Consider the following 21,785-nt stretch of genomic DNA (forward strand, 5'->3'; position numbering starts at 1 on the left):
ATGCAATATCAAAATCTAAAATCCAATTAATATAACTCACTACTCTAAAAACCCTGGAACATTAAAAATCATTTTAAAATATTAATAATATTACTCAGACACCATTAATTAAGTATTTTAAACAGGGGTGAAAAAATGCTCCCGGTTCACTTGTGTCTATAGGTCGTTGGTGAGCTGGTTGTGAAGGGAGCGCAAGGCTCCGCCCACCTGCCCAGACGTCGCCATTTGGGATTTTATTTTATTTTATTTTTATTGATTGACTGATTGATTGATTGATTGATTGATTGGATTTGTATGCCGCCCCTCTCCGGAGATTCGGAGCGGCTACAATAAAACAGTGTACAATAATAATCTAATACTAAAAACGATTAAAAAACCCATTAATATAAAAACCAAACATACATATATACAGTACATACCATGCATAGAATTGTAAAGGCCTAGGGGGAAAGAGGATCTCAATTCCCCCATGCCTGGCGGCAGAGGTGGGTTTTAAGCAGCTTACGAAAGGCAAGGAGGGTGGGGGCAATTCTAATCTCTGGGGGCAGTTGGTTCCAGAGGGCCGGGGCCGCCACAGAGAAGGCTCTTCCCCTGGGTCCCGCCAAGCGACATTGTTTAGTTGACGGGACCCAGAGAAGATCCACTCTGTGGGACCTAACTGGTCGCTGGGATTTGTGCGGCAGAAGGCGGTCCCTGAGATAATCTGGTCCGGTGCCATGAAGGGCTTTATAGGTCATAACCAACACTTTGAATTGTGATCGGAAACTGATCGGCAACCAATGCAGACTGCGGAGTGTTGTTGTGACATGGGCATATTTGGGAAAGCCCATGATTGCTCTCGCAGCTGCATTCTGCACGATCTGAAGTTTCCGAACATTTTTCAAAGGTAGCCCCATGTAGAGAGTGTTACAGTAGTCGAGCCTGAGGTGATGAGGCCATGAGTGACTGTGAGCACTCTTATACTGTCTGTGCATGCGTAGTGGGCAAAAGATCCCAAGTGGCGACGTCTAGGAGCTGATGGGCGGAGCTTTTGAAATTGGCTCTCCGACAACTGACATGGAATGAGCGAACCGGAAGCATTTCACCCCGATTTCAAAGTGGTGTGGAGCTGTGTGTGCAGCTCAGCGCCCCCAGCACACTCGCATGCACGTCCGAGTGAGGTGTATTTTCTGCACATGCGCGGAAGCAAAACAAATCACCGAAATCTCTCGCGGGCGGGTGACCCCTTTTGAGATTTTTCTTCCTGCGCATGCGCAGAAGATAAATTTCTCTCAGACATATGAGGGCGCGCGCTGGAGTCACGGAGCTCCGCGGGAAGCGCACGGGCCAATTCGGCTACAATATTTTTATTTTTGATTAATATTTTTTTTGAAGTTGTTTTTTTGCCGCATTACTACCGCCTACAGTATTTGTTGCAAAGATGGACCCTAGATTAATCCTTTTGGTGTAAATGCAGTTGTACTTTGATGTCCCATCCTGTCCAGGGATGGGTTCGGCCTACCTCCATACTCATGCGCATGCGCAGAAGCAAAAAATCACCCAAAATCACGAACATGCGAGCATCCCCTCCCACAATTTTCCTTCCACGCCTGCGCGGAAGCAAAACCACCCCTGAAAATTAGTAAAAAAAATTGGCGCCACGCTACCTCCATACTGGTGCACATGCGCAAATTGAAAAAGTTGCCCAAAATCACAAGAGTGCATGCGCAGAAGCAAAATCACCCCTGAAAATTAGTTTTAAAAAATTGCCGCCACGCTACCTCCATAGTGGTGCACATGTGCAGATTGAAAAAATTGCCTGAAATCGCAAGTGTCCCATCACACGACTTTGCTTCTGTGCATGCGCAGAAGCAAAATCGCCCCTGAAAATTAGTTTTTTAAAAAATGGTGCCACACACCAACCGGCAAAGACAGCACAGGAGCTGTCGTGCGCAAATTGTGCAAATCATTGGGCCACTACCAGACTACCGCACCAGGGTGCACCAGTAGGAACCCACGATTCCAAGTGTACTCACCTATTTTCCATGCAGAGAGCATCTATATCAATAATGCGGTCAACGTGTCCCCCGAGAACGTGGTTGAGCTCTTGGTTTAATTTTTCGGATTTATCCTGGTAAAAAGAACGTTCTTCTTTCACATCCTGCAACTCATCCAGCGATGCTTGAAGGTCAAACTGCAGGGTCTCCCTCTGGCAAGAGAGCTCAAAAGCATTAATGAAGATAAGGAGAACTTCCACCTGTTCCTCCAGACCAATTCATCCCGCTAATTTTTGCTAAGAATTCTTCTATCTCCGATGTGTATTTTCAGGAACCAACGTGAGGAAGTTAGAGGAAAGACTGGAAATACTACTGCAACACACTTTACATGGGGCTATCCTTGAAAGACATTCCAAGACTGCAACTGGTCCAAAACGCAGCCATGCGAGCTGTTGCGGGTGTGCTTAGTTACATCCACATCACAACAACACCCCGCGCGCTACACTGGCTTCCAATCAGTCTCTGGATGCAATTCAAGGTGTTGGTTATTACCTTTAAAACTTACATGGCTTAGGGCTAGAGTATTTATGGGACTGCCAGACACCCAGTGACCGATTAGGGCCCATTGGGTTGGCCTTCTCAGGGTGCCGTTGGCTAGACAGTGTCGGCTGGTGGGACCACATGGGAGGGCCTTCTCTGTGGCAGATTCGGACAGTGAGGAGGTTGAGGAGAAACATGGGCCAGTCCTGGAGTGTGGGGAAGGCTCTGACGAGAGCTCTACATCCAAGGCAGCGACAGGGCCAGGGCAGTCTGACAGTTATGAGCTGCCTTTGGAGTCAGACATCAGTGAAGCAGAGGAGCAGCTGGAGTCTGTTCCCAGTGTGAGCATGCGCAGAGCTGCCAGACAAAGGGAACAGCTGAGGAACAAGGGTCGATTTGGAAGTAAGGCCACAGGTGGACGATGAATGGCCCCTCCTATAGGGAGTGAAAGGGGAGGAGAATTTGCAGGAGACACTTAGTTCGCTTAATTGGTTCGTGATTCTCAGAAACTCCTTGCCAGGTTTTGAAAATATCGGCCTGACAGCAGTGTTAGTACTATGTATGTAACTGGTTGGGTTAAATAAACCATCAATGTACGTTTAAATGAATTATAATACTATAGCTTTACGAGCTAGTGTTGCAGGTAACCACAAGAGGGAACCAGAACTAACTCACTCTCTCTCTCTCTCTCTCTCTCTCTCTCTCTCTCTCTCCCTCTCTCTCTCTTGTGGTTTGTCTGTGTGACTATGCTGTAGAACAGTGCGTTCAAATGATGGTTTAATGTATTTTGTAAGTAAGTCTTATAGTATCGTATATGTATTGTGAGTATTGACTGATTGATGTAATTATGTATGACAAGGATTGTTCTTGACTAAGATATTTGCCAAAGTAAATACCATATTTTTGGGAGTATAAGATGCACCTTTTTCCTCCCTAAAAGAGGCTGATAATTTGGGTCGTCTTATACTCTGACTGTAGCCCTTTTTTTCAGCCCTAACTAGCTGCTAACAATCTACCCAATCTACCCTACATTCACCAAGCGGGAAATTTTTGGTTCGATTACTTGTTCTCGTGCTTTCTCCAGCTGATGCACAAGATCTTCGCGCTCGTGGGGCGCAAAATGACGGGCGCCGACTTCTTCATCTCCGAGTCTCTGCTTGGCAATTGTCATCCGAAGAAGCTGGAAGAGAAGGGGTAAATTGCTAGCAGCATTCGAGTATCTCATCCCGCATAGAGTCGGCCAAATCTCCCTCCGACACATGCGCCCGCCCGCCGGTTACCCGGAGCTGTGTACACAGCTCCATTTCCACTACCAGAATGGTGCCCCACCCCAATCTGGTAGGAACCCAATGCAGTGTTCCCTCGATTTTCATGGGGGATGCGTTCCGAGACTGCCCGCGAAAGTCGAATTTCCGCGAAGTAGAGATGTGGAAGTAAATACACCATTTTTGGCTATGGGCAGTATCACAAGCCTTCCCTTAACACTTTAAACCCCTAAATTACCATTTACCATTCCCGTAACAACCATTTACTCACCATTATTACTGGTACTCACCATGGAATAAGACAATTAGTGATCCTGATATTTATAAACATAAATATTTATTAACAATAATTATTTTTTTTATTTATTTGCAAAAATTATTAGTTTGGCGATGACGTATGATGTCAGCAGGTGGGAAAAACCGTGGTATAGAAAAAAACCCGCAAAGTATTTTTTAATTAATTTTTTTTTTAAAACCGTGGTATAGGCTATTCGCGAAGTTCGAACCCGCAAAAATCGAGGGAACACTGTACTACAAAAATGGAGGAAGGTCTTAAGCATAAAACTTCTCAGGAAAGACTTCATGAACTCTGTATAGTCTGGAGGGCAAAAGGGAAAGGGGCGACATGATTGAAACATTTATTATTATTATTATTATTATTATTATTATTATTATTATTATTATTATTAATTAGATTTGTATGCCGCCCCTCTCCGCAGACTCGGGGCGGCTCACAGCAATGGCAAAAACAATATACAGTAACAAATCTAATATTAAAGTTTAAAATAACAATTTTACATTAAAAAGCCTAAAAACCCCAGTATATAAAAAAGCATACCCACAAACATATCATACATACAGCTACCTAGGCAAGGCGGGATGTCTCAGTTCCCCCATGCCTGACGGCACAGGTGGGTTTTAAGAAGTTTACGAAAGGCAAGGCAAATATGTTAAAGGCAAATATGTGAAAGGCAAATACGTTAAAGTGTTTTTAATAGGAAAGTGAACCCAAGAACAAGGGGGCACAATCTGAGGTTAGTTGGGGGAAAGATCAGAAGCAACGGGAGAAAATATTATTTGACTTTTTAAAAGAGTAGTAGACACTTGGAACAAACTTCCAGCAGACGTGGTCGGTAAATCCACAGGAACTGAATTTAAACATGCCTGGAATAAACATAGATCCATCCTAAGATAAAATACAGGAAACAGTATAAGGGCAGACTAGATGGACCAGGAGGTCTTTTTCTGCCGTCAATCTTCTATGTTTCTATGTTTTTGCCTGCGGGGGTATCTTTATTTTTTCCATTCCAAGGCTTCATTTTGCTGCGGTCAAGATATTTAATTTAACATTATTTTGTCAAAGTTATTCCTAACAAAAATGTATTAACGGTTATAAACCAAGGGCTGCTTGCATAATTATATTTCATTTGCACCCTACCTTGTTGTCTCCCTGCACTTCTCCCAGTCTTTGGTGCAGCTCTTTGATCTCTTCCCCTAAGTGTTTATTGCGATCCCGGGAATCACTCAGAAGCTGGGTGAGGTTTGCCTGGGAAAAGGGTAACAAAAGATGCAGCTGAGGGGAAACATTAAAAAAAACAAAAACAGTTTTGCATTGGATGCTTTTCTAGAATTAAAATTAATGCAAGGGGGGGGGAGGGAAGCAGCAAGCCATATGTGCATATATAGCTCGCAGGTAATAGATAAATAGCAACAGATAGCAACTCAAATACGCAGGAATGCACGGGGCAGCAAATCTACCAGGTTCTTATCATCTTATCTTACCTTACCCTATCCTATCTTATTCTATCTTCTTCGTTCCATTATTCTATTCTAATATCTGTTCTATTCTGTTCCCTATTCTATTCCATTCCAATCTCTATTCTCTAATCTACTCCACTCTGCCTCTATTCTCTACTCTATATTCTATAGTATTCCTTCATTCCATTATTCTATTCTATTCTATTTCCTATTCTAATCTATAATTCATTACTCTAATCTATTCTATTCTATTCCTTATTCTATTCTGATTCCTTATTCTATTCTATTCTATAATTCATTATTCTATTCTATTCCTTATTCTATTCTGATTCCTTATTCTATTCTATTCTATAATTCATTATTCTATTCTACTCTATTCTATAATTCATTATTCTATTCTATTCCCTATTCTATTCTGTAATTCTTTATTCTATTCTATAATTCATTATTCTATTCTATTCCGTATTCTATTCTATAATCCTTTATTCTATTCTATTCTATTCTATTCCCTATTCTATTCTATAATTCATTATTCTATTCTACTCTATTCTATTCTATTCCCTATTCTATTATATAATTCATTATTCTATTCTATTCTATTATTTTAATTTTATTCTTTTCTATTCTGTTCCCTATTCTATCCTATCCTATTCTATTCTATAATTCATTATTCTATTCTATTCTATTATTTTAATTTTATTCTTTTTTATTCTGTTGCCTATTCTATTTTATAATTCATTATTCTATTCTATTCTATTATTTTAATTTTATTCTTTTCTATTCTGTTCCCTATTCTATCCTATCCTATTCTATTCTATAATTCATTATTCTATTCTATTATTTTAATTTTATTCTTTTTTATTCTGTTGCCTATTCTATTTTATAATTCATTATTCTATTCGACTCTACTCTATTCTATTCCCTATTCTATTCTATAATTCATTATTCTGTTCTATTATTTTCATTCTATTCTATTCTATTATTTTCATTCTATTCTATTCTATTCTATTCTATAATTCATTATTCTATTCTATTCTTGAAAGAATTCATGACCTGGAAACATTATATTAGTTACATATCATTTATATTAGTCAGAAATAAAACCTACTTGTCTTCTTTTTTCCGGAGGGAGAGATGGATCGCCATCCTTTTAAAAAAAGAAAGAGACAGGAAAATAAATTTGAAGAAAGAAATTCTAATTGTGCCAAACCTTTAATACCCCTGAACCTTAGGTATTACAATGTTTCCGCTCTAAGCCTGTTCGAAGTTTGCATAATGTGATTAATATGAATAATAAACGGGAACTTATTTGAGAAAATCGGAATTTAAACGACGTTAGTGGAATATTTAACTTCGCTCGTTGCATTGCCAGAAGGAAGGAGTAGCATGGTAGCCTAAAGTTGGAGCTCTCGCCTCACAATTGGAAAGTTGTGAGTTCGATCCTAGGGAGAGGCAGATACAGTGGTACCTCATCTTACGAACGCCTCTTCTAACAAACTTTTCAAGATACGAACCCGGTGTTTAAGATTTTCTTCCGAACTATTTTCACCTTACGAACCCAAGCAGCTGCTGCTGGGATGAAGGGGTTTCTTTCCCCCCCCCTTTTTTGAAGAAAGAAAAGGGAGGGGCTGCTTGGAGTAGGAAACATTTTGCAGAGAACAACGTGCTTGCAAAGGAACTGAAAGGGTGTCTTTTTAAGAAAGAAAAGGGAGGAGGGAGGGGCAGCTTGGGGGAGGAAAATTTTTGCAGAGAACAACGTGCTTGCAAAGGAACTGAAAGGGTGTCTTTTTAAGAAAGAAAAGGGAGGAGGGAGGGGCAGCTTGGGGGAGGAAAAAATTTGCAGAGAACAACGTGCTTGCAAAGGAATTGAAAGGGTGTCTTTTTAAGAAAGAAAAGGGAGGGGCAGCTTGGAGGAAAGATTTTGCAGAGAAGAACTGCTTGCAAAGGCACTGAAACGGTGTCTTTTGAAGAAAGAAAAGGGAGGGGCGCCCCCCTTGCCTTTCTTCCTTCCCACTCACCCTTTAGCCTAGCCTTGCTTCTTCCACCCGCCCCCTTTAGCTGCTCCTCCCTGCCCTCTGTTCGCCTCCCTTCTAAAGTTTGGGATTTTCCTGAAGGATTTGCACTCATTATTTGCTTTTACATTGATTCCTATGGGAAACATTGTTTCATCTTACGAACTTTTCACCTTACGAACCTCCTCCTGGAACCAATTAAGTTCGTATGATGAGGTACCACTGTATTTCTCTCTCTGGGCACAATGAAGAATATATATGTTGAAGAAAACTCTACATTGGCGACAGGGAAAGGCAGTGGGCCATTAAACACTCAGTTCCATTCCGTTGCCTAGACTCCACCCCACATGGGATTACAGGGTCTTTAAAGGAAGATTATTTTATTTCCAGAAGGAAAAGGTTTTACCCTATCCCAATTTTCAAACCGGCTACATACAATTAGTTCTTGGTATTTCTTTTTTAGCGATTGGTGCTTTTCCCGGAGTTGGTTAGCCATCAGCTTGAACTGGTCTCTTTCCTGTTGACATGAATCGAGTTCCTTCGAAAGAATGAGGAGCGCTTCCTTCTTGCTCTCCAGTTTCCGTTTACACACCAGGTACTAAAAAGGAAACCAAGGCCAAACTTTAGCACTTGCTCCTTACGGATATATTGAATATTGAAAACCTGCCGTAAACGTTCTCGACTTGATCGCTTGGCACTTTCCTCAATATAGCGGGAGCCACACTTTGAGAATAATTTTTCTTAAAACGAAAGCGAAAAAAACTAGAAACCCAATCTCAAAACGAACTTGTGAAAGGACGTTTGAAGCTGAAATGACAATGATACGCAAGAATAATTTACGCAGATGCACAAAATATGATTTCGGATCCTGGGCTGCGTTGATGAAGTTCGTATTTCACCTCGCTGGGTACTTCCAAGGACAATTGTTAGGTCCCACAGAGTGGATCTTCCCCGGGTCCCGTCAACTAAACAATGCTGCTTGGCGGGACCCAGGGGAAGAGCCTTCTCTGTGGTGGCCCCGACCCTCTGGAACCAACTCCCCCCAGAGATTAGAATTGCCCCCACCCTCCTTGCCTTTCGTAAGCTACTTAAAACCCACCTCTGCCGCCAGGCATGGGGGAATTGAGATACCCTTTCCCCCTAGGCCTTTACAATTTTATGCATGGTATGTCTGGATGTATGTTTGGTTTTTTATTATAATGGGTTTTAAATTGTTTTTAGTATTGGATTATTGTTATACGCTGTCTTATTATTGCTGTTAGCCGCCCCGAGTCTCCGGAGAGGGGCGGCATACAAATCCAATAAATAAATAAATAAATAGATGGATGGGTTGGTGGGTGGGTGGGTGGGTAGGTAGGTAGGTAGGTAGGTAGGTAGGTAGGTAGATAGATAGATAGATAGATAGATAGATAGATAGATAGATAGATAAACAAACAAACAATCAAATAAATAAATAGCGAGAAGATGGCAGATTTTTTTTAAGGAAAGAATGGACGGAATGGATTTGTTTGAAATGGTACTCAAGGGTCTGCTGCTTAAACAGGGGGTTGGACCACCATTGAAGTCAACAGTGCTCTTATCACCTTGAGGTCCAAATACTGCAATGCTCTCTACGTTGGGCTACCTTTGAAGAGTGTTCGGAAGCTGCAAATCGTGCAGAACGCAGCTGCGTGAGCCGTCATGGGTCTTCCTAGGTACGCCCATGTCTCTCCAACACTCCATGGTCTGCACTGGCTGTCAATTGGTTTTTGGATGCAATTCAAAGTTTTGGTTATGACCTATAAAGCCCTACATGGCACGGTACCAGATTACCTCTGGGACCACCTACTGCTGTATGAATACCAGGGACCGCTCAGATCCCACCGAGTCGGCCTTCTCCAGGTTCCATCAACTAGTCGCCTGGCAGGGCCTAGGGGAAGAGTGTTCTCTGTGGGAGCCCCGGCCCTCGGGAATCAACTCCCCCCGGAGATTCGCACTGCCCCCACCCTCCTTGCCTTCCGCAAGAGTTTAAAGACTCACTTATGTCATCAGGCTTGTGCTGATTAGATCCTGGCCAACGAATGATTGTACGGTTTCTGCACAAATGGCTGGAATTAATTTTTAATACAATTAGGGATTTTAGTTAACCCGGTAGTTTTAATTTAATTGGGTTAATTTTATTATAATTTTCTGTTTTTCATGTGTTATGAGCTGCCCCGAGTCTTCGGAGAGGGGCGGCATAGAAATCTAGTTAATAAATAACATAAATAATAAATAAATAAACATTTCTGTTGTGAAGTGAGATATTTGTTGAGCTGTGCTTTCACCCCGTTCTTCCCTGCCGCTGTTGTTAAGTCAAATCGCTGCAGATGTTAAATTAGCAACCGAGTCGTTCAATCTGGTTTCCCCCTTAGCTTTGCCCATCCGAACGTCACAAAAGGGAATCACGTGATCCCAGGACAAGGCGTTATGTTGTAAATGTGAGTCAGTTGCCAAGAATGCGAGTTTTGATCATGAGATTTCGTTTTATTTTATATTTTATTATTATTTTATTTATTTTCAATTTTATTTTGTTAGTTTATTTAATTTATTATTTTATCATGCGATGATGTGATTTTATTTTATTTTATATTTTATTTTACTATTATTTTACTTATTTTAAATTATATTTTATTAGTTTATTATTTTATTATATCTCAGTTTTTATTTTAATTTTATTTTAGTTTTTATGCACCAGTTGCGGCCCTATTTGGACAGGGAGTCATTGCTCACAGTCACTCATGCCCTCATCACCTCGAGGTTCGATTACTGCAATGCTCTCTACATGGGGCTACCTTTGAAAAGTGTTCGGAAACTTCAGATCGTGCAGAACGCAGCCGCGAGAGCCATCATAGGGCTTCCAAGATTCGCCCACGTTTCTTCAACACTCCGTGGCCTGCACTGGCTGCCGATCAGTTTCCGGTCACAATTCAAAGTGTTGGTCATGACCTTTAAAGCCCTACATGGCAATGGACCAGATTACCTCCGGAACCGCCTGCTACTGCACGAATCCCAGCAACCAATAAGGTTCTACAGAGTTGGCCTTCTCCGGGTCCCGTCGACTAAACAATGTCGTTTGGCAGGCCCCAGGGGAAGAGCCTTCTCTGTGGCGGCCCCGGCCCTCTGGAACCAACTGCCCCCGGAGATTAGAATTGCCTCCACCCTCCCTGTCTTTCATAAACTACTCAAGACTCATTTATACTGCCAGGCATGGGGGAGTTGAGATAGCTCTTCCCCCTAGGCCATTACAAGTTATGCATGGTATGTTTGTATGTATGTTTGGTTTTATAATAGGGGGTTTTAGTTGTTTTTATTATTGGATTGTACATGTTGTGTTTATTATTGTTGTTAGCCGCCCCGAGTCTGCGGAGAGGGGTGGCATACAAATCCAATAAATTATTATTATTATTATTATTATTATTATTATTAATATTTCATTTTTTATTATTTACTTTACTTTTTATTATTTTATTATTTTACACTCTTTACTTTAGCTTACCTTACTTTTTTTATTATTATTTTATTTTTTCCACAAGGAAGTGTCCCTGCTGGGCAAAACCACAGATAGTTCTCAGTTTCCGGAAATTCGTTTAGTGTCTGTTCCAAGTTACAACGGCACTGAAAATAGTGACTTATGACTGTTTTCAAAAGGAGACTCATTTTCTTTCTGTATCAGATGGCAGTTAGTTCTGCCGAGCTATTTTTATCGCTAAACCTGTTTAGGCATTAATTCTGACACCCAAATAGTTTTACAACCAGATAAAGCCAGTTCACAAAGGAATAATCTCCTAGCGTTCTATTTCAACATCTTTACATGAAAGCAATTTTTCACTGCCCACCAAACATCGACAAAAAAGCATCTAGAGTTACGCAGCTTCTGCTCAGGCAATCTCACACTACTCACAAGAGCCTACAAAACTTTTGCCAGACCTATACTAGACTATTGCTCATCTGTCTGGAACCCATACCACATCTCAGACATCAACACCCTTGAAAATGTCCAAAGATATTTCACTAGAAGAGCCCTTCACTCCTCCACTAGAAACAGAATATCCCATGAAAATAGACTAACAATCCTGGGCCTAGAAAGCCTAGAACTACGGCGCCTAAAACACGATTTGAGTATTGCCCACAAGATCATATGCTGCAACATCCTACCAATCAATGACTACTTCAGCTTCAACCGCAATAACACAAGAGCACGCAACAGATTCAAACTTAATACGAACCGCTCCAACTTGACTGTAAAAAATCTGATTTCAACAATAGAGTTATCGAAGCGTGGAACTCATTGCCGGACTCAATAGTGTCAACCCCTAACCCCCAACATTTCTCTCTTAGACTCTCCACGATTGACCTCTCCAGGTTCCTAAGAGGCCAGTAAGGGGCGTACATAAATGCACTGGTGTGCCTTTCGTCCCCTGTCCAATTGTCTTTCCTTTCTTTCTCCTATCTTATATATTCTCTTCCTTTCATATATCCTCTCCTCTAAGTTCACTTTCACCCTCATTTATATTATCACATGTCTATTTTTCTTCCTATGTATTTGTGTATTGGACAAATGAATAAAATAAAAATAAATAAAATAAATTTTCCCGGACTTCCTGAGCCATCCCATCTCTCGATACCTGAAACCTCGATACCTGAAACCCAAGGAAGACCCAGCTTTCAAAACTCTCAATATTAGAATAAAATTGGATACCATAGACACGATCACTTTGTGTTGACCATATAATGGAGAAGGCTACTGAATATTCAAGCACGTATTAGTTTATAGAAACATCAGGACTCTAACAATGAATGAAGTCCACAGAGAAGCAACAGATTAGGGGTGTAAGAGGCTAAAACATACAGCCAAGGGTTGCAGGAATTGGGCATGAAAAGAAGGTTTAATTAAAAGAAGGACTAGGGGTGACATTTGTTTGTTTGTTTATTAATTCAATTTTTATGAAAGAAGGGAGGGAGAGGGGGAGGAGAAAGAAGGAAGGAAGGAAGGGAGAGAGACGGAAGGAGGGAAAGAAGAAAGGAGGGAGTGAGGAAGGAAGGGGGAGAGAGGTAAGGAGGAAGGAAGGAGGGAGGGAGGGAGGGGGGGGAAAGAGGGAAGGAGGGAAGAAAGGGAGAAAGGGAGGGAGGGAGGGAGGGATGGAAGGAAGGGAAAGGGCAGGACGGAGGGAAGGAGAGAGGGATGGAAGGAGGGAGGGAGGGAATGAATGAACGAAGGAATGAAGGAACGAAGGAACGAAGGAACGAAGGAACGAAGGAACGAAGGAACGAAGGAACGAAGGAACGAAGGACTAGTTATAGCACTTAGATACCGCTTCCATCTATCCCCATGTCCAAGTTGTTGAGGAATATGTCAGAACATATGACATATGATGAACAGATCATTTATGAATATTTCAGCCAACTCCATCAACCTCTGCAACCATTCATCCATGGCAGGAATCAAAATGTTCTTCCATTTTTGTGTGTTTCACCGATTAGATTGACAGATCTTTATAGAAATGACATGTTTATATTATTATGGTGGGGGGAGAAAGTTGCTACTTGAAATCTTGGGTTTTTTGTTTTATTTTCTTATCTTTCCTCACTTCTTCCCCACCCTTCCCTTATTTACTTTTGTGTTTTGTATCTTAATTTATAACTCAATTAAAAATGTTAAACTGGGGGGTGGATATAGGGAGTCCCCAAGTTACAACAGTTCAATTAATGACCATTTGAAGTTACAAAACAGCAATGAAAAAGGGGGTGGCTATTTTTCACACACCAATACTTAATGCTTTTGTTGTAGGGGGTTTTTTGGGGGGGAGGGTATAAATTTTTTAATTTATTTTCTCTCCTTTTAAAAAACATACATAAATGATCTACATATAAAATTTTATTATCTTAAAAAAGTTAACAAAACGTCCTAAAATTTTATCTTCATTGAATCGATCGTAACTCCATCTCTCCAACAACTAAGCCCTTAGTGGCACCGGACCAGATTATCTCAGGGACCGCCTTCTGCTGCACGAATCCCAGCGACCAGTTAGGTCCCACAGAGTGGGTCTTCTCCGGGTCCTGTCAACTAAACAATGCCGCTTGGCGGGACCCAGGGGAAGAGCCTTCTCTGTGGCGGCCCTGGCCCTCTGGAACCAACTCCCCCCAGAGATTAGAATTGCCCCCACCCTCCTTGCCTTTCGTAAGCTGCTTAAAACCCACCTCTGTTGCCAGGCATGGGGGAATAGAGATATTCTTTCCCCCTAGGCCTTTACAATTTTATGCATGGTATATCTGTATGTATGTTTGGTTTTTATAATAATGGGTTTTTAACTGTTTTTAGTATTGGATTATTATTATATGCTGTTTTATTACTGTTGTTAGCTGCCCCGAGTCTGCGGCATACAAATCCAATCAATCAATCAATCAATCAATACATACATACATACATAAATAAATAAGCTAAACAATAATAATAACACAAATTTAAAGTAGTTTTAGATTTATACAGTATTAGTTTAAACATAAAACTTAAAATAATGTAAATCTAAAACTACTGTAAATTTGTGTTACATAATTATCTAATCCTGCCAACGTTCGTCTTTTTTTCATGCAGATTTCTACCATCCAATTTCGAATTCTTTTAAATTACTTTCAAAATAATGTAGGATTTTCTTTAAAGATTCCCAGGAGGAAAAACTCTGGTGTAAATTCTATTAGCATTTGAATTATTTCCTGTAGCCATTTGTATATTTTAGTCCAATATACAGTGATAACTCGTCTTACAAACGCCTCATCATACAAACTTTTTGAGATACAACCCCGGGGTTTAAGATTTTTTTGCCTCTTCTTACAAACTATTTTCACCTTACAAACCCACCACAGCCGCTGGGATGCCCCGCCTCCGGACTTCCATTGCCAGCGAAGCGCCCGTTTTTGCACTGCTGGAATTCCCGTGAGGCTGCCCTCCATGGGAAACCCCACCTCCGGACTTCCATGTTTTTCTGATGCTGCAGGGGAATCCCAGCAGCGCAAAAACGGGCGCTTCGCTGGCAACGGAATTTTGGAGGTGGGGTTTCCCAGCAAGGGGAGCCTCAGTGAAATTGTAGCATCGCAAAAGCACAGAGGTCCAGAGGTGGGGTTTCCCATGGAGGGGAGCCTCGGGGGAATCCCAGCAGCGCAAAAACGTGCGCGTCGGCTGGCAAAAGGGGTGAATTTTGGACTTGCACGCATTAAATGCTTTTCCATTGATTCCTATGGGAGACATTGTTTCGTCTTACAAACTTTTCACCTTAAGAACCTCGTCCCGGAACCAATTAAGTTTGTATGATAAGGTATCACTGTATTTTCATTTCGGGGCATAACATCTGGATAATTTTCTACCGAAGTCTAAAATTCCCTGGTGGTTTTGAATCCAAATCCTAACCAGGTGTGACTCGGCTTAGCTCTTAAGATATCAAAGCGAAGGTTGGTTAAATATTACACCCTAGCTAGAACAAACAGATATGTGGGGACACACATAGTACAAACACAAGCATCTGTTGCTTTTTTTTAAAAAAAATGTATAAATGAATAACAGACGTTATCGGTTGTTAATCTTTTTAAACCTTTCATTTTACTTCACTTAGTTAGCCATTTTTTTGTTTTAGCCAATTATAAAACCTATAATAACCTGTTTCCTCTTTTCCTTCTAATTTCTTGGTCATCATATCCATCTCGGCTTAGCTCTTAAGTTATCAAAGCGAAGGTTGGTTAAATATTACACCCTAGCTCAGTGTTCCCTCTAATTTTTTTTTGGAGTGGCCAGAAAAGTATAGTGTCTGAGCGGCAGTCTCTTCGGGACTGGGCGGCACAGAAATAATAAATAAATAAATAAATAAATAAATAAATAAATAAATAAATAAATAAATAAATAAATAAATAAATACTGTGTGTCTATAACAGTGAGCTCATAATAGGGCAACTCTATCAATATCAAAATGCCACTTAAATAGTTGAGCTAGTTTCAAACTAGATTTTGATTTTCTTTCTCTCTTCCTTACTCCCATTCTTTTTCTTTCTCTTTTCCTTCCTCTCTTTTTTCTATCTGTTTCGCTCTCTTCCTCTCTTCCTCTCTCTCTCCTTCCCTCTCACTCTTTCCCTCTCGGCTTCTGGGCAGGTTTGGAAAACTCTGAGTTGATGATGATTTTTAAGTGAGCGATTGCTCACTGCTCAGCTTAGAGGGAACTATGCCCTAGCTAGAACAAACAGATATGTGGGGGGACACATACAGTATAAACACAAGCACCTATTGCTTTTTTTTTAAAAAAAAATGTGTTGTTGTTTTTTTAAAAAATTCCTCCAACATACCGTATTTTTCGGACTATAAAACACACCAGTAAATAAGATGCACCAAGATTTCTTTTTTAAAAAAAATTGGGATAATTACATCCCAGTTTCTATTAGAAGCTCAAATGGAGATACATACACTGCTCAAAAAAAATAAATAAAGGTAACACTTAAACAACACAATATAACTCCAAGTAAATCAAACTTCTGTGAAATCAAACTGTCCACTTAGGAAGCAACACCGACTGGCAGTCAATTTCACAGGCTGCTGTGCACATTCAACTTTTGTACAGAACAAAGTACAGTGATACCTTGTCTTACAAACTTAATTGGTTCGGGGACAAGGTTCTTAAGGTGAAAAGTTTGTAAGATGAAACGTTTCCCATAGAAATCAATGGAAAAGCGATTAATGCGTGCAAGCCTAAAACTTGCGCTGCTGGGATTGCCCTGAGGCTCCCCTCCTTGGAAAATCCCACCTCCGGACCTCTGTGTTTTTGCAATGCTGTGATTTCACTGAGGCTCCCTTCACTGCGAAACCCCACCTCTGGACTTTGGTTGCCAGCGAAGCGCCCGTTTTTGTGCTGCTGGGACTTTCCTGCTGGGATTCCCCTGCAGCATCAGAAAAACATGGAAGTCCAGAGGTGGGGTTTCCCATGGAGGGGAGCCTCAGGGGAATCCCAGCAGTGCAAAAATGGGTGCTTCACTGGCAACGGAAGTCCAGAGGCAGAGCATCCCAGCGGCAGCGATGGGTTTGTAAGGTGAAAATCGTTTGTAAGAAGAGGCAAAAAAATCTTAAACCCCGGGTTTGTTTCTCGAAAAGTTTGTATGATGAGGCGTTTGTAAGATGAGGTATCACTGTATTCAATGGGAATATTTCATTCATTCAGATCTAGGATGTGTTATTTGAGTATTCCCTTTATTTTTTTGAGTAGTATACATTTTTACATTCTTTTGTTAACGTTTTTGCTTGCATATTTTGGTTTACATTTCAAAAAAACCCAACAAAACATCTAATTTCAATTGGAATAACAGACGTTATCGGTTGTTAATCTTTTTAAACCTTTCATTTTACTTCACTTAGTTAGCCATTTCTTTTGTTTTAGCCAATTATAAAATTTATCCCATACCCTATAATAACCTGTTTCCTCTTTCCCTTCTAATTTCTTGGTCAGCATATCCATCTCAACGCATTCCATAACTTTTTTGATTATCATTTCTTCTCACTTTTCCATAACTGGGTGTAGGTTATCCTAGCCGTCGTTACAATATGGGTAATGGAATATTTAATTTCTTTTTTATACCCTTTGTTGAAAATCCCTAATAAAAAGAATTCTGGCTTTTCTCTATTATAGAGAAAGACGCACCAAGATTTCAAAAATGTTAAGCAAGGAAAAAAAGGGTTTTGTCATCCCCAGATCCCAGAATGGAGGGAAGGAAGGAAACCAATGGAGGGAAAGAGGGAGGGAAGAAGGGAAAGAAAGAAGGAAGGAAGGAAGGAAGGAAAAGATAGAATGGAAGGAGGGAGGAAGGAAGGGCAAGAGGAGGAAAGGAGGGAGGGAGGAAAGGAAGGAAGGAAGGGAATGATAGAAAGGAAAAGATAGACGGAAGGGAGGGAGGGAGGAGAACAAAGGAAGGGAGGGCGGGAAAGAAGGAACAGGAAGGAAGGGAAGGATGGAGGGAAGGAAGGAAGGAAACCAATGGAGGGAAAGAGGGAGGGAAATAAGAAAGAACAGGAAGGAAGGAAGGAAGGAAGGAAGGAAGGAAGGAAGGAAAAGTATACAGCCCATCCTTCACAGCCCCTTCTTTGGCTGTTCACACATCTCTTACTTGACCATTTACAAGTAGTCCTCGCCTTACAACAATTCATTTAACGACCATACAAAGTTACCACGACACCGAAAACAAGTGATTTATGATCATTTCATTATTATTTGTGATCAAAATTCAGAGCCTTGGCAACTGACTCATATCTACGACAGTCGCAGGGCCACGCGATCCTCTTTTGAGACTAAGCAAATGCGATGGGGAAGGCGGATTCCCTTCCCAAGTGTGTTATATGAACTTCACAACCGCAACGATTCACTTAACAACGGAGGCCAGAAAGGTCGCAAAATGGCACAACGTTCCCTTAACAACTTGTCTCACTTAGCGGAACGGAAATTTTCCAGCCCAATTGCGGACCTGAAGTTTGCAAGAGTTTGCAAGAGTTTTTGGAGCAACTGTTCATGGAGGTTTCACTACGTCTTGATTCCTGTTGCCCTTTTGCGAAATTTTTTTTGGTTTGTTTGTTCGGAACCTGTTTGGTTAGTATTTAAAGTCAATAAAGGAAGGTGAAATTCAACAACTGTTCCAGTGTGTGTGTGTGTGTGTGTGTGTGTGTGTGCATAGCCACTCAGCAAGAAAGTACACGTTGCGAGTTTACCGAACAATCGCAACACGCCTCGTGATTTCCCAAGGAATCCCTATAGAATTCAGAAGAATTTAATATAATATAATAATATAATATAATAAATATAATATAATATAATATAATATAATATAATATAATATAATATAATATAATATAATATAATATAATATAATATAATATAATATAATATAATATAATATAATATAATATAATATAATATAATATAATATAATATAATATAATATAATATAATATAATATATCCATCTTCTATTCCACCCAATCCTGTAGAACCAAAGCCGAAAGGGACCTCGGGAGGTCTTCTAGGCCAACCTCCTGCTTCAGTCAGGAAAACCCTATTCTCATTTCAGGCAAATCACAACTTCCAGTGGCAAGGCGTTCCACTGGTTAATTCTTTCCCTTGACTTTGGTTTCCTTTCCTTTCCCCCTTCTCCCTCTTCCTCCGCCTCCTCTCTTTTCCACCTCCTTCCTTCTCTTCCCTCTTTTTCCTTCTGGTTTTCTCCTACTCCTCTTTTTCTTTCCCTCTCTTCCTCCTCCTCACTTTTCCTCTTCCTCCCTCCTCCTCTTTCTTCCTCCTCACCCTCCTCTTTCTCCTTCTCCCTCCTCTTCCATGTTTTACATTCCTCCTCCTTTTTCTCCTTCTCTCTCTTCCTCCTCCTCCCTTTTCCTCCCCCTCCCCCTCTTCCCTCTTTTTCCTTCCTTCATCTCTTCCTCCTTTTTCCTCCATCTCTTCCTCCTCCTCTTCCCTTCCTCCTTCTCCCTCCTCCCTTTTCCTCCTCCTCCTCTTCCCTCTTTCTCCTTCTCTCTCTACCTCCTCCTCTCCCCTCCTTTTCTTTCTCTCTCCCTCCTCCTTCTCTCTCTTCCTCCCCTCCTCCTTTTCCTCCTCCTCTCCCCTCTTTCTCCTTCTCTCTTTCTCTCCCTCCTCCTCCTCCTCCGTCCATCGGAGCCCCCCCCCCCCGCAGCCAGGCCAGCCGCCCTCCTTCCCTCCCTCCCTTCCAACCGCGGGCATCCCGGGGAGCCGGCCGAGGAGGCAGCAGGCCCAGCGCCCCCCGCCCTCCCTTAGGCCTCCCCCTGCGGCCTTGCCCGCCCGTCCCGCCGCCGCCCTTACCTCGCCCACCAGCCCCTGCCAGTCGCTCTCGCTGCGGCTGCCGTTCATGGTCGCCCCGCCGCCGCCTCCAGGCCGCCTCGGCCAGGCCGGCGAGAGAGGCGGGCCCTGCGGAAAGCCTCCTTGCTGCCGCCGCCGCTGCCGCTCCGCCACGGCCCGCTAAGCCGGCGCGGGGAAGATCCGGGCCCGGAGGGGACTTCGAGGTCCTCCAGTCTGACCCCACCTGCGCGCTGCCTTCGGTCTTCCGCTTAAGGGCCGCCCTCCGGCCCCGGGTTGCCGCCGCTAAGCGAGACGAGGCTTTGCCCCGCCTGAGGGACGAAGCCATTCCTCCCCTCCCCAATGTTGTTAAGTGAAGCGTTGCAGTTGTTCAGGTATTAACGGCGGTCGCCAAGCGAATACACGCATATATACACACAATGGGGTTTCAGAAAAATAGAATAAAACACTCCGGCAGCACAAAGGGATGGCAGGAGACCCTGAAAGAATGGAATACAATACAATACAATACAATAAAAATTGGATGGAATAGAATGGGTTGGGATAGAATAGAATAAGAAATAGGAATGGAATGGAACAGAATAGTTTGGGGTAGAATAGAATAAGGACTAGGAATGGAATAGAATAGAATAGTTTGGGATAGAATAAGAACTAGGAATGGAATAGAATAGAATAAGGAATGGAATGGAATACAATAGAATAGGTTGGGGTAGAATAGAATAAGAAATAGGAATGGAATAGAATAGAATAGGAATAAGAAATTGGAATGCAATAGAATAGAATAGGAATAAGAAATTGGAATGCAATAGAATAGAATAGAATTCTTTATTGGACACATAAGGAATTTGTCTTTGGTGCATCTGCTCTCAGTGTACATAAAAGAAAAGACACATTTGTCAAGAATCATAAGGTACAACACTTTATGATAATCCGAGTTCAAATAAGCAATCAAATCATATTAGGATCCAGTCAATATAAATTGTAAGAACATAAGCAACAAATTTACAGACATAAAGTCATTAGTGGGAGGAGATGGGTGATAGGAACGATGAGAAGACGTAGTGCTTTTATATTTTACTTTGCAAAGTAATTTTAAAAAAATTACTTTGCATTTTAAACATTGCTACTTTATATTTTACCTTGTATATTAAACAGTTACTTTATATTATAGTAACTATGTTTAAAATGCCAAGTGAAATACTGTATGTTTATATATTACTTTGCATTTTAAACATTGTTACTTTATATTCTATATTTTACTTTATATTATAAAGTAACGGAAATGCCAAGTAAAATATAAAGTATGTTTAATATACAAGGTAAAATATAAGGCAGCTATGTTTGAAATGCAAAATAAAATGTGAAGTACCTGTGTTAGCTAACCAAGTACAAAGTCATTTCATGTGCCCCTCAGAAATTATACAGTCTGTGTACAGCTAGTCCTCAATTTATGATTTGTTCCTAAGTGACCCATTCAGAGTTTATGACGGACTCTCAAAAGCTTCCTATGATCCATAGTTAGCATTGAATTCAGGTTTGGCTGCTGTCTTCTGGTTTTTATAGTAATGTTTTCAAGGTGCTTATAGACAAATTTCTTTGTGGTATCTTCTAGAATTTATCAATGTATTAGTTATCAGTTTATCATATTATATACGATAAACTGAATATTATATATTTATAATATAAATTATACAGTGGTACCTCTACCTAAGAACACCTCTACTTAAGAACTTTTCTAGATAAGAACTGGGTGTTTAAGATTTTTTTTACCTCTTCTTAAGAACCATTTTCTACTTAAGAACCTGAGCCCGGAAAAATTTCCCAGGAAATTTGAGAGCGGCACGAAGGCCAGGCCAGTTTCCTGCCATTCCCCCTGGGTTTCTCTCTCTGGCGCAGTGTATGGGAGGCAGCCTCGTGCAGGGGGTATGGGAGGCGCGTGCTCTTCCTCGGTGCCTCAGAGTCCCTCTTTTTTTAAAAAAAAGCCTTAAAGTTTTGGATTTTTTTGATTCCCCTCACCTCACCTTCTTCCTTCAGCAGCGACTGTCCTCTTCTTCCTCCTCTTCTTCTTCCTCCTCCTCCCACCCAAATTCTGAGCTTTTATTTCTTTCCTAATGGGTTTGCACGCATTATTTACTTTTACATTGATTCCTATGGGAAAAATTGCTTCTACTTACAAACTTTTCTACTTAAGAACCTGGTCACGGAACGAATTAAGTTCTTAAGTAGAAGTACCACTGTATTTATATAATAATTTATAATATAAATTATTATAATTTATCAGTTATCAATGTAACTCATCCATAAGGATTTGGCCAGAGCCAGTAGTGGGTTGCTACTGGTATGGTAGACGTTGGTGCACCAATAGCGAACGGTCCAT

At 41.1% G+C, this 21,785-nt stretch overlaps 1 protein-coding gene across 2 annotated transcripts in view; it reads right to left on the reverse strand.

Annotated features, from left to right (window-relative positions):
• CCDC149 (coiled-coil domain containing 149) overlaps positions 1-19,735 on the reverse strand; it is a 36,529-nt gene extending 16,794 nt beyond the window's left edge. Inside the window, exons 1-6 of one of the 2 annotated variants that reach the window (XM_070756958.1) lie at positions 19,415-19,735; positions 7,988-8,149; positions 6,648-6,686; positions 5,220-5,327; positions 3,580-3,696; positions 2,016-2,188 (exon numbers count right to left, since the gene is read on the reverse strand). In XM_070756958.1, the coding sequence (XP_070613059.1) occupies positions 2,016-2,188; positions 3,580-3,696; positions 5,220-5,327; positions 6,648-6,686; positions 7,988-8,149; positions 19,415-19,462 (647 nt within the window). In that variant the 5' untranslated portion in view covers positions 19,463-19,735. The remainder of the gene's footprint in view (positions 1-2,015; positions 2,189-3,579; positions 3,697-5,219; positions 5,328-6,647; positions 6,687-7,987; positions 8,150-19,414) is intronic. The other variant, XM_070756957.1, reaches the window with a different exon arrangement.
• Between the last annotated feature and the right edge of the window lie 2,050 nt (positions 19,736-21,785).

This window comes from Erythrolamprus reginae, chromosome 7, assembly GCF_031021105.1.
Source record: "Erythrolamprus reginae isolate rEryReg1 chromosome 7, rEryReg1.hap1, whole genome shotgun sequence".
Lineage (NCBI taxonomy): Eukaryota > Metazoa > Chordata > Lepidosauria > Squamata > Dipsadidae > Erythrolamprus > Erythrolamprus reginae.